The 15,890-nt window shown below is 39.1% G+C and overlaps 1 protein-coding gene across 1 annotated transcript in view; it reads right to left on the bottom strand.

Moving 5' to 3' along the window:
- Nucleotides 1–7,134: 7,134 nt before the first annotated feature.
- Nucleotides 7,135–15,890, bottom strand: part of LOC108712236 — a 114,272-nt gene continuing 105,516 nt past the window's right edge. Inside the window, exons 7-9 of the mRNA XM_018254396.2 lie at nucleotides 12,095–12,228; nucleotides 9,042–9,215; nucleotides 7,135–7,263 (exon numbers count right to left, since the gene is read on the bottom strand). Of these exons, the coding sequence (XP_018109885.1) occupies nucleotides 7,135–7,263; nucleotides 9,042–9,215; nucleotides 12,095–12,228 (437 nt within the window). The remainder of the gene's footprint in view (nucleotides 7,264–9,041; nucleotides 9,216–12,094; nucleotides 12,229–15,890) is intronic.

Below are 15,890 nucleotides of genomic sequence, written 5' to 3'. Positions count from 1 at the left end.
TGGCCAAGCCCCCCCATTAAAAATATAGGTGGCTAGGACCCCACATGAGAAAAAAAATTGGTGGCCAGGGCCCCCCCCCCCACACATTATAAGAAAATTGGTGGCCAGGGCCCATTAAATGGCCATGCCTTCTCGAAGTCAGCCGCTCTCAGAAAGATGGGGGGCCCGGCTAATCAAGTAAGTGTGACGTGGCTAGGCCCCCCTTACCCTCGGGCCCCCTACAACTCTCCCCCCTGTCCCCTCCTGATGGCTGCCCTGCACGCGGCGATGCGTTTTCAATAGTCGCCCAAAGTTGCCTCACTGAGGCACTGAGAAATGAATAGATCAATGATGGAAGATTTACATCCCCTTTACAATATAGAACATATCTTCTGTGAATGCCGAATTGAATTAATTCAACAACTAACCCCATTTCTTTTGTTGAAATCAAGCTTATGGGAGAACAGACAGAAGATGTATTATGAGAATCAGTTGCTAGGAAACTGGCTGTATAGGAATCTCTTAGCTTTAAAGTTAAAGCAGTCAAATTGGTTTGCTTGTAAGTATTGTCACATAATGGTTTTGGCACAGAGAAACATACAGTATGCAGAACTGAGCAAATATCTCTAATGGTAGGAATGCAGCAAATTACCCTTAAATGCTTGGATTCCAGGTAGTGTTTTCTTTTGGGAGGATGGATAATACCCACTTTTACCTCATTTTCACCTCCTGCTTAATGTGTGAATATATAAAATATATATAAAAGGATGGATTCTGCTTCCTGTACACAGGAAATGCTGATCTGCTACCTTCCTCTCTCTGAATTTGTGTGCACCGACAGCCAAGGAATCAGCTTGATAGTGCACCTAGAGCAAATTTTGGAGCAAAAATGCATACTGTAGCATTTCCATGTCGAAATCCACTTTGTATGTGTGCTGATGATCAAGTGTGCTATTAGCGTAAGGGACTTATTTACACAGAATTGAGGGCAGGGATTTTGTCATATCAATGTTTAAAAATACAGTTCTATATGCCAATAGTGTTTTTTGTATTTTTTCCCCATGCTTGTTATAATGGGCATACTTTGTGATTTTAAAAGAAAAAAACTAATTTGAATCTGATTTGTGATTATGATTTTTTGTGTGATGAAAATCATGTGTGAATCACAAAAAAATATGAGCACAAAAATGAAGATATTGCCCCTTAATAACCAATTGTCTTTTTGATGAAAATGCAGTGATTATAGTTGTGCTCATACAACAAACAGGTTTGGGAGATTCTGATCATTTTCTGCAGCCTAAATTCATATTCCTCAAGTTTATTTGTCCCCTCTGTTGTAAGGCTTGCACAATTTCTGTAATTCCTTTTGTCCAGTCTATAAAATATGCTGTTTACTACAGCAAAACAGACACCAGTATGTTATATTCCTCAGAATTTTGCCAATTAAATGAGAAACTTACAGAAACTACCAAAATCCACCTCAACATGTACCAAAAATGCGAAGGTATCATGTGCCACTTGCTACTTGCTGAGCTACTTTGATCTTTTAACATATATAATAAGGCCGATGGTGTCAGCTCAAAAAACAAGCAGAGTGGCTCAGGTGCCGAGCCCTGCACTCCAGCTGTCTATTTACCATCCAAATAAAGATATGGGATCCATTATGCAGAACCCCATTATTCAGAAAGCTTCAAATTACAGGAAGGCCATCTCGCATAGACTTCATTTTAATCAAATAATTCAAATGTTTAATGTAATAATAATTTAATGTATAAAAAACTGTACCTTGTACTTGATCTGAACCAATATATAATTAATCCTTATTGGAGGCAAAACAATTCCTTTTGGGTTTATTAATGTTTAAATGATTTTTATAGTAGACTTAAGGTATAAAGATCCAAATTACGGAAATACCCCTTATCCGGAATACCTCAGGTTCTGAGCATTCTGGATTACACATCTGGATAAATGGCTTCTTGGCTTAAAGGGGTGGTTCACCTTCAAACAACTAGGTGTTTTCAGATAGATCACCAGAAATAATGACTTTTTCCAATGACTTTCTATTTTCTATGTGTGACCGTTTTTCTAATATTGAAGTGTCAAGTGTCTTTTTTTTACCTTCTGAAGCAGCCCTGGGAGGGGGGTCGCCGACCCTGTAAACTGTTCTAAATGGATACATTTAGTTGATACATTTCTTATTTTTGTCCCTGCTGAGCAGAATCTCTGGGTTTCATTACAGGCAGCTGTTAGAACATATACAATAGTTGCTAATACCCCAGATATGCTGCTGAGAATCAACCAATTGTATCAACTAAATGTTGCAAAATTGTAACAGTTCAGAGTCTGCACCTGAATTACTGAGCTGCCAGACTCAAACACCAGAGACACGAACATTCAACTTTAAACTTAGATTTTGGAAAAACAGTAAAAAAATAAATAATGGAAAGTAATTGGAAAAAGTCTTTATTTCTGGGGAACAATCTAAAAACAACTGAATTGAAAAAAGGTGAACAACCCCTTTAAGACTTTCTCTTCAGCCCTACTATGTCAAATTATACCAGTTGTGAGGTGGTGTAAAATAATCTCTATTAGTTGGCAGCAACTAATGTGTTAATCTCATGAAAATGGACATGCTTAACAAGTGACCAATTATAGAAGACTTAAGAACCCTCTCCATCCCACCATACACTGTCTTTTTTTTCCTGTCCCCTGAGTTTGGATCGTTTTTTTATTTTGTTCTCTCCTGGGTCATTGTGGCATTTTTTTCCCACTTTGGTGAAGCCTCTGCAATTGGGTCTTCCCCCTCCTCTTATCCATTCCTATTTTGCAATGAGATAAGAAAGTAGGCATGTTCGCAGTGGGGGGAAGTGTGGGGCTTGTTCACCACTTTGCGTTCCAGAGGCACCCAGTGCGTTCCATTCCGTAGGTTTTAAAGGACGCCAAGAGGGAACAATTTGGGTTGCTGCTTCTGGCTGTCTTGCGTTCTTGACTGGTTGGTCCTTTAGGTAGGTTGTAAGGGCTCCCTGGGTTGTGGCTCCTGCTTGGCCGCTCTTGTGGGGATTCCATATTAAATTAATATGGAAGAGCCGAATTTCCATTTCTTTAGTGTGAGAGAGCGCAATTACGCTCTCCGCACTCCCCCCTGGACAGGTAAGCGGGTGAGCGGGAGCGGCATTGCAGGGGCCGCCTCAGAAACGGCACTGAGGGGATGGAGAGGGTTATTAAGTCTTTTATAATTGGTCACTTGTTAAGCCTTTTCATTCTCATGATAAGGAGATTAACCCATTAGTTGCTGCCACAGAGGAACTCCAGGTAAAGAGAATTACGTTGATGGATGATAGGAATTCTCCTTTTTTGACAATGGTCAAAATAGGAGGACTTATGGTCAGCAGAGAAGTTGAAATACTAAAAATAGGAGGACTTATGGTCAGCAAAGAAGTTGAAATACTATTTCATTATTGTTAATCTGATGAGGAGTTGAACTTGAGGTTTTTGGATCTGAAATTTTTTTGTAAATGAGCAGTGTAAATGCCCCACTATACTGTATATTATAAGCCATGTATGGGGAGACCTGCAATGCTCCCTTTAAGATGCTATGTATAAAAATAAAAAAGTGCAATGTTTGAAGTTATAAGTTGTAGTGTCTGGGTGGTAGTATTTTGTATCAATAAACTGATATTATAAGTATTTAATTCTATCTCCATTTCTTGTTGAATTCATTTTGTATTTAAGTATTTATGCTGGATAATTCAGCTTGTGAAATGTTGTAAGGTTTTTTTTAGGATAACAAATGGGAATAGTGCAATCCTGTAGATGTTTGTAAAAGCTGGTAAATGTCAGCACCTATGATGATATTTAATGGGAGGGTGTGTGGGTATGAAGTTTGTTTGTTTGTCTGTTTTATACAGACCTTTAGTACAGGGCAGAGGCGCAAAAGTGCCCGACAGAATAGAGGTTCGATTTTACTTCTATCATGATTTTTCCTGTTACCCACTCTCTAGTGCAGAGAAGCAGATTCAGCAGCAGCTAACAGTGTAGCAGGTGGTGAGTGGGACTGGGATAACTGCACAGATAAGCTAATAAGAAAATAGCTACTCATGATTCATAGCTCTGAAATGTTCAGTTTAGTTATAGAAAAAGCCAAGTTTCACAGACAACGGAACCTTTCAACATATCTGTATTTAATGTCCCACTGTTAACTTTGCTAAATTCCCCTGTCCATTTACAAAACAGCTGGAATACATATCTGTTTGTTTGTCTGTAGTTACACTCCCTAAGTAGCACTTTCCCACTTACAGGAACCAGACAGTGAACAGTACTATATGGAGAAACAGCTTCTATATTACACACAGTAGCAGATTAATGACATGTGGGGCCTCTAGGATTCATTCACACAGGGCCCCTTTCTAGGCTACAGCTGGGCCCGGATGAGTGCAGATCCAGGCATGGGTGCACCTGAGCTCTCTATGCCGGTTTGGCACGCACCAGTGATGTGGCTGAATCTACGCACACAGGAGCATGCACACACCTTGGCTGCCTTTTTCTCCCAGCACGTGCACCTGACCTGATCCTGCAGCGCAAATAAAAATATATATTAAAAGAAAATAATAATTGGAAAAAAGCTAGATGGGCCCCTAGGTTATAGCCTATGGGAGCCTGTGCATTAATCCTCCCCTGATTACACAGTACCAACAAGTTAATGCATCCTACTGTTATGGCTCTAGATGTTGCTTTGCATGCATCAAAATGTTATTCAGATTCTATATAATGAGGGGCAATATGAGAAACCCAAAGAAATGTATGTATGTTGATTTCTTGTAAAAACAAAGTTGTAAGTGAAAAAAGTGCAGGACCCCCTTTGCACCCATGTCTGACAGCATGCATTAAACAGTTATTTCCAATTGTTTAAAAATTATTAGTATAGCACACTGATGTTAAATCTGCTGTGAAGCAGCCCAGCTACTGTTGGATATTTTAACATTTGGGAATATAGGAACTGTAACTGAATAACAGCAGCTTCAGTAAAACAGATCACTGGTATAGCTTTCTGTTTTACTAACTCTGCTTGGATTTACTGGTATGTTAGGGTTACCAGATCAAATTCCAGGGACATGTCTAATAAATTCATGCTACAGGGCTGTACTGATTGCTTTTACATTAAATTGCAATTAGGCAACTCCTTTGGCTAGATGTTTCCCTGAATTTTCATGTGATCTGGTAACCCTATGATATGTTCCCCCTCAACTGGTAAGTGATGACAAAATGTAAATAGAAATGAATGGGAGTTCCTAGTATCTAAGCTGATGTGAGCATGTGCCCATGCTCTAACATCTGCTACCAAGAAATTACCCTCTTAGCGCACAAAACAAAAACTGTAGTACCGTTTTAGCCAGTAGCAAAAATAACAAATAAAAAAACAAACAAATACGAAGACTACTGTAAAAGTCATACCTATATTGGCTAACAAGCTGGAAAGGCACAGCATATATACTGTTAGATCAGAGAAAGGTATTCATGGGCAATAAATTAGGAAGTTACAGATAGACAGAATTAAATTGTACAGATAATAAAATGAATTAGAATGGGTTGTAACTAGTCCAGGGGTCTGGATTCAGTCAGGCCACATAGTGTGACATGAAACCTGACCCTAAATTAAGGTACTGTCTTTGTGTTGAATAACTCCTTACACCTCTTGCAGAAACCATTGTCAGTGCTAGATCTGTGTACAACAGGAGTTCAATCAGTGACTGTTCTAATGCTGTGTACAGTCTAAGTTCAAAATTGCAAGTGACCCTAAATTTAGTTTTAAGTTGCCATAGACGCAAAGATTTCCCTGCAATATCGGACGAACGATCGTACGTCCTCATCTCCCGACCTGCCACAAAGCAGTAAAGAACAGTTCAGCCGATGTTCTGCCCCACAGCAATCGTAGGAAAGTTTTTGCCCGACAAAGCTGACAGTGACAGTCTCCCACTGAAGATCGTCAGATACATGCAGAGATATGATCGTCAGCCGACAGAAATCTTTTAACCTGGCCTAATCGACCGAACGACCGATCGGCATGGCAATATAAATGAAGGGACGCTCCACACATGATCCGAAAATCATACGAATCGAGGATTCGTACGATTGGATCTTTGCGTCTATGGCCAGGTTTACACAGCAATTAATGTTGCATATACACATATAACATAAGACATACTTGTTTTTCTGTTTGTGTCTCCATTGAACTTGTGCATTTAAACACCTACTCTGTACAATCAATGAACATATTTTGATTTTTTGCATTCATTTACCTGGCAACCTTCATAGTGAAATATGATACCCTCTATGCCCCAATGACTTCTGCATATATACAGATATAAATGGTGAAAATGGCATTTAAGAAGACAAAGCTTAGATAAGTGCTGAGGAGCCATGAAAGTCAATGGGTACTGGTATACCAGTGACTACATACAAATACTTTATACAGTGACAAGACATTCCTTACCAGGGAAAATATAGGAATAATGTATTCTAAATATTCATGAATATATGTATATGAATATGTATTGTGTAACCAAAAAAATAAATACATTTCAGCAGATATTGATATAAAGTGGCAGGGATTTTTAATTTAAGAAGAATGAAACTCACCCACTTTCTATTCATTCCTACAGAACTGTTAGAAGCATATTTATCATTGAGTAAAAGTAAAGAATTCACCATTAGATAAATATGCTTCTAAAAATCCCATGGGAATAAATAGAAAGTGGATATATTTTTATAGAATGAGCTAATATCACATTTTGATAACTCTGCCCCTAAGTATCTTTCAATCCTAAGAGTCCTAAGTCCTAAGGTAATAGAGTCTGTAGAGAGGAACCATATGAACTGAATGAGAACCAGTATGAAATATAAAATGTATTGATGATTCATCTATGTCACTGGTGTATCTCCAAACATCTTCCCAAATATGAATTGTACAAGAGTTAGAAAATAATATTTGATTAATTATAAATGACACAAAACTATTAACTTTTAGATAAATGAATCACAATATACAATACAGTAGTTGATATAGAATCAATATTATATATATATATATATATATATATATATATATATATATATATATATATATATATATATATATATATATATATAGAATAGATGTTAAAAATTAAGCTTGAAGATCTCATTTGCAATGTCTGCATTGCCACTTTTCTTCAATGCATCTTGCAAAATCTGTGACTGAACTGCTCCCCCAAGAGTGTTTCTCCACGTCTGCAACATATCCAAGATCTAGAAGTGGGGAAAAATGTGATTTCAGTCATATGAATGTGAACTTACATGTTAGGAACACATGTGCAGCTGCCGCCCACTTTCTAGCTCGTAACAGACTTGTTCAAAATGAATTGGCTATTGGTTCCTGCTGTTAAGTACATTTGGGCAATGTAGCACCTTTCTTTGTAAATCAGTCCATATTAATTTAATGCATTCTTTTTTAAAGACCTTGAGGAAATACAACTGTCTGTATATATTCATATTTCACTGATACGATTACAAAATACAGATTAATGCTTGGATGGAGCTGAAAAGAGAATAAACACCCCCTACACACACTTCTTGGTTTTAACAGTTAATAAGAAATGTATGCAATTGATTGCACTTTAGTGGTACATTACTGCCTTTATCATTCATCTCACTGAATGTAGACAAAAGCTCTCCACTAAGCATTGCAGTCAAATGTTTCACTCAGCAATGGCGGCCCAACTGTGAAGCTAACCATCCTTCTTCCACGGTCAGCATCACAGTAATATATATTCATGATTAGGCTACACATTGCAACAACAAACTTCTAAATTTGTAAACAATAACAAAGAAAGTGTGCTTAAGTGATTGTCTGACAACTTACGATTGACCTTTAGTGTTCTCCAAAAGCAATAAAACAATATTTTATAAATTCATTTCAACAATTGGATGATTTTGTGTGACTACTTCTTTACATTTGGATAGATTGACATTATGGTTCCTAGCAGTGTTAAAAATAGCATTCTTACAATGCAGCATTTTTTAAGAAATGTTTGCTCTGATAACCACAAACAATTTGCACCTGCTTGCGTCAGTTTGGTGCAAAATGATACTTTGTTTATGTTTAGCATTCAATGCATGAGTTTATCCTGAGCTGTCTTACTATAGCTCCCATAGGTTCCCCCTAACCTACTTCTGAATATTCAGTTCCCTAACTGGCGCACAATTGTTGGAGATCTTCTCCAAATACTCACTACTCCTCTAGACAACAGACTTATACAGTAGAGAGCTGATAACAGAACTCCTAACTCACATTCTAGCAAGGTACAGCCTCCCACCTGGACTGGCTCTGCGGAAGTCTGTGCTGCCTGTTTTATGTTCTTTAGCCGAAGAGGATGTCTCTAGCTCCTGAACCTCCTAATTTGGGCTCCTGCAGGGGAACCCCCTACAGGCCAGCTATAAGGGCTAGTGCCACCTGCTGGCTGAACTGAATATAACATACAGTAACTGGAGGGGGGGTGGGCCCTGGTGTGGGACGTGCGGCCGGGCCCCCGCCCCCCTCCATACCAGATTATTTGACCCGAAATCGTCCAACGCGCCCGGAAATCGTCAGTGCGCGAGCTGCTGGGGGGCCCTGAGGGGGTGCGGGCCCTGGCCCAATTGCACCCCCTGCTCCCCCAGTAGTTCCGCCACTGATAACATACAAAAATGTAACTTACATTTTACTTTTCTACAGGATGACTTATAAACATAAATGCTAAATTGCACAATGCAACAAATCAGATCTTTGTTTCATTTTTTGAGTTTTAGTAGTTAAAAGCTAATTGGTTAATATAAACTGTTAAAAGCTGATAACTAATTGGTTGCTACTGGCAAATGCAGTAAATTAGCCCTGGACCCTTTGCCTTGATAGTGTAATTTTTGTATGTATTTTTGCTCTTTGCATTTGCGCTTTTTGTGATAAATGTATCAGTATCGTGTAAAACAGTAAGGCATGTTTTCCATTTAAAATGAATATATTTGATTTCTTAAAAAGTAATTTCAGTTACCTGATCCTTGGCTTCATGATGATTTTTTTCAAAGAAGATACAGTCCTTCTCTAGAAACCCCAACTTATTTGCTAAAAGTCGCCAGTCTCTCTTTCCTTGTGCTATTGCTGTGGCAACTTGATGAAGCTGGTCATCTCTCAGTCTTCCCTTTTCATCTACAGCTTTGTATATCTGCTGTGGTAAGAATATATATAAATATTGTTTGGATTCTGTCATGATTTTTTATCAGGCCCAGACTGGCAATCTGTGAGTTCTAGCAAATGCCAGAGGGGCCAACAAATTAATTTTTTTAGCTGTAATATTGGTGTGGAGGCAGCCATCAGTGCGTTGTGCCTGATTGCGAGCTTTGAAAAGGCGCAAGCACTTCACAAAAATTGGAACTGCTTTGAGACAGCTTTTGTTTCTCCCCATCTCATTGTACTTCAATGCAACCCAAGCCCCATCTAGTGGTAGCCATGAGAATAGCACCCAAGCCTGAAAAGGCACTTTTAGCAATGCAAACAAATCCCTCAACAGAGGTGTCAGGTAGCTGCTATCTGTTTGGCTGCCCATTGTTATGTTGATAGGCTGCTGGGGGGGGGGTGCTATCACTCCAACTTGCAGTGCAGCAGTAAAGCTGGCCATAGACGCAAAAATCCGATCGTACGAATTAACTTACGATGGGACTTTCCCATCTCCCGACCCTCCACTAACCATTCAGATCAAAGTCTTACCATTCCAACCAAATTAAGTTTTAGGGTAGGGACACAACCAAATGAAAGACGCCAGCTCCTGTGCCCACAGCGCGTTTGTGAATCGCCTGTAGCTCCAAAACGCACTGAGACCCTTTTCCGAGTGATTTATTAGAAATAGCATGTACTTAGAAAAGCACTGAAATCTCCTAGACACGCATACACATACAGATAAGTAGCAGCAATTGTATTCAAATTACAATGCGAACGCAATGACGCAAGAACGCAAGCACGTAAAGACGCCAGGTTACAGCGGGAAGCACAAACCGTTTCCGGTTTGGGTGGAGCACGTACCGCACAGAGTAATGGGATACAAATCGCTCTGTGCCAATAGTCACTGTGAATCGTCTGTTCAAAAAAGACGATCGTCTTGTCGCCGCGATTTACTTTTTAAAAACGTTGGCGACAAATCGTCCAGTGTGTCCCTACCCTAAAAAGAACAGATCAGCCAATGTTCTGCCCCGACAGCAATCGTACAATAGACAAAGCTAGGGACAGTCTCCCTCTGAAAATCGTATGGTCGGCAATACATGCAGAGATATTATCGGCAGCCGACAGAAATCTTTTAACCTGTCTGATCTCCGCCGGACGAAAAATGTCGGGACTCTCCACATATGGTCTGAAAATCGTACGAATCCACGATTCATACGATCGGATTGTTGCGTCTATGGCCAGCTTAACAAGTGACTTAAGTACAGAGCATGGTTGGTGGCACCTGGGAAATGGACATGATGTCTAGCCCCATGACAAGTCAAAGTTAAATTTAATAAAAACAGTTTGCTGTTTTAAAAAAACAGATTTCAGTGCAGCAGCTGGAGCAGCACTATTAACTAATTTGTTTTGGAAAAAAAACACGTTTTTCTGCTACAGTATCCCTTTACATTTAAAATAACTATAGGTCTCAGGCATTGGGAATGCTACCTGAATTACTCATTCTTCTACCTTTAATATTAAACCCATGTCTATATTGTGCAAGTATGGGCAGGTGTTTTTCCTAGGTCCCTGTGAGCAAGGAATATCGGTAAATGTCCAGAAAAGGAGCTAAAAGGCCAATATTGTTGAGTAAGCGTCAGATCGATGAGGTCTACAGCCCAAGTAGGATATGGACATAACAATTGTTACAATACATTTCAATAAGTAGTATAGTACATGAAACCACTTAAACAAGGGCAGATATGAAATGGCTATATGTATAAAGCATGTGTTTTGTGTGATGTAATGTATAACATGGAAATGGCTATAAATGTTATAAAATATAATTTCTAATTGCAATTCCAACAGGTGGGAGACACTAAGCCTAAGAATTTTTGAGAATCTTTTCAACTAAACTCTGGGATCCGTAGTGATTTTTTACCCCAACAAAAATGTTTATAGAGCCCTGCCTTCAGCATTTTGTACCAAATAAATTAGTACAGTATAGTGGCCCTCACTGAACTATGTGTATGTGGAGATCAAGACATGGGAGTCTTAGTACAGAAATACTGAGTCTTAAATTTATTGCAGCTAGGAATCTAGTTCTAAAACAAATTAATTTTGCCCTATCACATTATATACATTCAATAAATCAAAATTTGAGGTAATGGGTATAAATTATTGTGAAGTTCACTTTTCAAGGCACTATCTGCAGGGGATGTTCTTCTGATAACCTAGGTTTCGCCACACATTTTAAAAGGGCTGTTCACCTTTAAATTAACTTTTAGTGTGCTGTAGAGAGTGATAGTCTAAGACAGTCAGTTTACATTTTTTATTATTTATGGTATTTAAGTTATTTTTATTCAGAAGCTTTCCAGTTTGCGATTTCTGCAACACAGTTGCTAAGGTCCAAACTACCCTGGCAACTATGCATTGATTGAATACGATACTTGAATATGACCAAGAGATGGCCTGAATAGAAAGATTAGTAATTAAAAAGTGCCAATGACTATACATTTGTAGCTAGACAGGGTCAGTGACCCCCATCTGGAAGCTGAAAAGAGATAGAAGAAGGTGGCAAGTAATTCAAAAACTAGAAAGCTAAAATGGAGAATGTTTATAATTTTATATTTTATAAAAGTTAACTTAAAGGTGAACCACCTGAACATAGAGACAGATTAACTGACCCACGTGTGTGTGAATGCGATGGGTGGGAAATATGACAGCTGTGAAATATGTCAGCGCTATATCAATAACAAAATAAATTAAAAATGCCTTTCCCAATCAATTTGGGACATTAATGTAAAAATTGTAAGCCACTCTATACCTATGGAAAAGCTTTGCTTGACTTATTTAACAATATAACCACAGGTGAGTTTTGAAAAATCTAAAATCCAATTTAGTACTTACTGGTGATACAGAGGAAAGGCTAAGATCTCTTGATTGTAATTCAGGTGATATCATTCTGAAATCCAGCACTGATGCTACATGATCTTTTGGCATACTCTGAATCCAAGATACAAACTGATCTTCATCAATGACTCCTAAAAAACATTTACATAGATATTATTTCATATCTTCTGTCCTCCATCCATTATATCCTTCCCACAAAAGATTTAGGAGTACCTTAAAATGTTAACAAAAAAGAGGACTTAAAGCATGAAGTTACAGTGCTCTATACGTGGAAACCGTCATCATGAATTAGGTAGAGTGCAGAAGGCAGACATTTTAGCACATTATCTTTCCTATCATAACTCAACCGGCTGGCAGTAAAGCTTATTGAATGGCAAATACATAGCTCAGGTGTCAAAACATTAATGGTACATCATTCGTCAAAGAAACACTTTGGCTAGTACTGTAAGTCATGATCACTTTTATTGTTTGCTTCTTTATTAGGAACGTCCACATAGAATTTACCCCAATCATTGTGTTCATAATAATTTATAATAGTGATCTTATAAGTGTTGCAAAACAAAATAATGTATTAATACAACATACTTCTGTTATTAGTGTTCAAAAAATAATTATTGCCATCAATCTAATGATGGAAGGAAGCAGTTACTATAGTGCTGAACACATATTGGTTGCTTCAATAGGGTTTCTCCTTTTCTCCTCTTTGGAGTCCCTAATGATTTAAGTTACTTTATTGTTTTCAGGCTACCAAAATCCAGTGGGTCCTCGTGGACCTTCTTCAAGTGGGGGAAAAAAAAATCAACCATATGGCATCTCAGAACCCCATTTCAAGGGTATGACACTTTTTTTTCTAAAAATGTCCTATTTTTGTAGTACAGATGCATGAAATTCATGTTTTTTTTTTCACACTTCTGTATGGGAGAGAGGGCAGCAACCTGCCTTCAACAATCCTTTACAAGGCTCAAATTCCTTGCCTTAAACACAAAGGAACACCTAGAAAATCAGTTGCTGCTTTCTTCCAGAGGGGAAAATGTCTAGCAATTCGGCTTTCACGGCTCCTTATTATGTTGGACCTTTGAGTTTGAGCAGCTGTAAGCAATAAGCAGATATAGGAACTTATAAAGTCTTTAAAAACTTGTCTAAACTACTGGCAAAAGTAAATGGAAGGAGAAAGATTGAACCACAGAACATTTTTTAGAAGAAAGAGACAGTACATATACTGACATTCAGGTATGGGACCTGTTATCCAGAATGCTCGGGACCTGGGGTTTTCCTGAAAACGGATATTTCTGTAATTTGGATCTTCATATCTTAAGTCTACTAGAAAAAACATGTAAACATTAAATAAACCCAATAGGTTGGTTTAGCTTCCAATAAGGATTAATTACAATATATTTTAGTTGGGATCAAGTACAAGGTACTGTTTTATTATGACAGAGAAAAAGGAAATTGTTTTAAAAAAATTTGGATTATTATAATGGAGTCTATGGGAGACTCCTTCCGTAATTTGGAGCTTTCTGGTTGACGGGTTTGTGGATCCCATTCCTGTATAGTGATTCTGTGCAACACAATGTGACAATGTGTCACAGTGTGAGGGTGAGTTAGGTAGAAGGGTATCAGGAAAATAAAATATGTTAATGGGAAATTATTTAAGACCAAGAGAATTTAAGACACATGCAAAGGAGAGCAAGATATTTGTTTCTATTCTGCAACAAATTTATACACTCATGTATTTATGTTTGAAGAAAAAAAAACAGACTGTAAGTAATAGTGAATGGCATAGTTTTGCAGAATATGCATTAGGGAGGCACCAAACTCAGGATTTGGTTCAGGGATTTGGCAAGTATGTAGCAGTTTTTAAGCAGGATAGGCAGGCCCGGATTTGTTGAAAGGCCACCTAGGCCCGGGCCTAGGGCGGCAGGATTTTAGGGGGGTGGCATGCTGCCCAACCACACCCACATTGGTCCAAAAACACTGGAATGTGCTGGATTTTTAAACTAATTTTTAACCTTCCCATGCACCAATCCCCATTGATGAAAATTTGCACGAATAAAGGGAAGGCGACAGGGGCGACGAACGGCAGTGGGCATAGGGGCGCCCATTATGTAAATCCGGCCCTGAGGATAGGATGAATCCAAATGCCAGGCCAAACCAATTGTGAATCCTTACAATCATTTGACTTTTCATCACATGAAAAAGGAAATTGTATTTTTAAAACTTCTTTGCACTCAAGAATATATATAAACAAAGTCCTGTTCTGGTGCACTCAAAAACATAAGGAAAAATGCCTGGTTGCTGCTAAAATTGTTGCAACATACTAAGTTTTAGAAAAACAACTGCACTCACAGGTCTTGTGAAAAATGAGATTTATTCAACGTTGTGGCCCCTACATTGAAGCCGTCATCAGGAAGTGCTTTGATGATATATATATTGTGAGACACCAGCTGGAAAAGTAATAAATGGTGACTATATTTCACCTAGGTTTCTTACCTATACATGGTGAGGGGCTCCAGGGAATAGATATAGGGAGAAAACCAGCTTATGGGTTTTCTCCGAGTTGTTTTGAATCTCTGGTCTGGGTCCTGGAGTCCGGAGGCTTTGTAGAGCATTGGATGGGATGAAGCTTCCATTCCTAGGTCCATTACGGATTTTGTGCCAGGAGCATGTTCAGCTGACTGAATGGTAAAAGGAGTGTTACAATTCAGAACAGTGAGAAGGGGGAAGCACTGAGAGGAGAGATCAGGCTCCCTAAAACCAAGCCAGTCACACTCATTGGGAGAGGTACTGGGGCTTGTAAGGAGGCATTCGAAGTTCCTGACTGTTTGGATTTATGCCATGCTGAAGTAAGCTGTTTTCATTTCACACTTGAACTGTGTTATTTTGCTGAATAAACGAGCAGGCCCAGTCCTGTTTACAAACTCCACTTGCTGATCCCTTCATGTTATGCAAGCACTGCAGCCACCAATTGAGCAAATCCCCACATATGGTGTTTGGATGCGGGCAAGATTCTTAAAGATACAGTACTCTTAAAGGGATTTTTCTCAGCAATTATTAGCAATTAGTAAAACAGCTAGTACTGAAAAATGCTAACCAGCAGCAGGCAAACCAACTGCAGCAAGAGACCAACCGACTAAATGTTGAACAAATGCAACGATTATCAGACTCTTATCAGGCCTCTGTGAAAGAACTGCAGCTGGTAAATCAGTCATTGCAGCAGCAGATTCAAGTTATGGCAGAGAGACAAGTGGGGTCAGTTTCCAGGTCGCAAAAGTTGATCCAGTCCTCCCTGCAAAAGCTTACACTTGACGATGATGTTGAAGCTTACCTGACCATCTTTGAAAGGGTCGCAGAGAGAGAGAAGCTCCCTGAGGATCAGTGGGCTGAAGTACTGGCTCCTTTTCTAACAGGTGAACCCCAAAAGGCATATTATGATCTTAGCTGGCAGGATGCCAAAGTGTATGCCAAGCTGAAGGGGGAAATCCTGGCCAGGATGGGTGTTACCCTGGCTGTCCGAGCCCGGAGGGTCCATGTCTTCAAGGCACTTACTTCCAGTCAGATCATGGAGAGAGTTGTCTGTGACCGTTTTATCAGAACCCTGCCGCTAAAACTACAGCGTTGCATTGGACGTACGGATCCCAAAGATGTGGATGAGCTTATTTCCGTTATGGAACGCTATACCACTACAGAGGAGTATGTCCAGGAGCTGTATTCTAAGAGGGTATTCTCTAAGTTCGGCAAGACCACAGACTCCGGTAAGACTGTTCCTTTTGGGCAAGGGGTGGCGCAGGCTCCT

The sequence above is a fragment of the Xenopus laevis genome, chromosome 1L (genome assembly GCF_017654675.1).
Source record: "Xenopus laevis strain J_2021 chromosome 1L, Xenopus_laevis_v10.1, whole genome shotgun sequence".
Taxonomy (NCBI): Eukaryota; Metazoa; Chordata; class Amphibia; order Anura; family Pipidae; genus Xenopus; species Xenopus laevis.
Note: the sequence above shows the minus strand (reverse complement) of the source record. Positions and strands in the feature narration are given on the sequence as shown.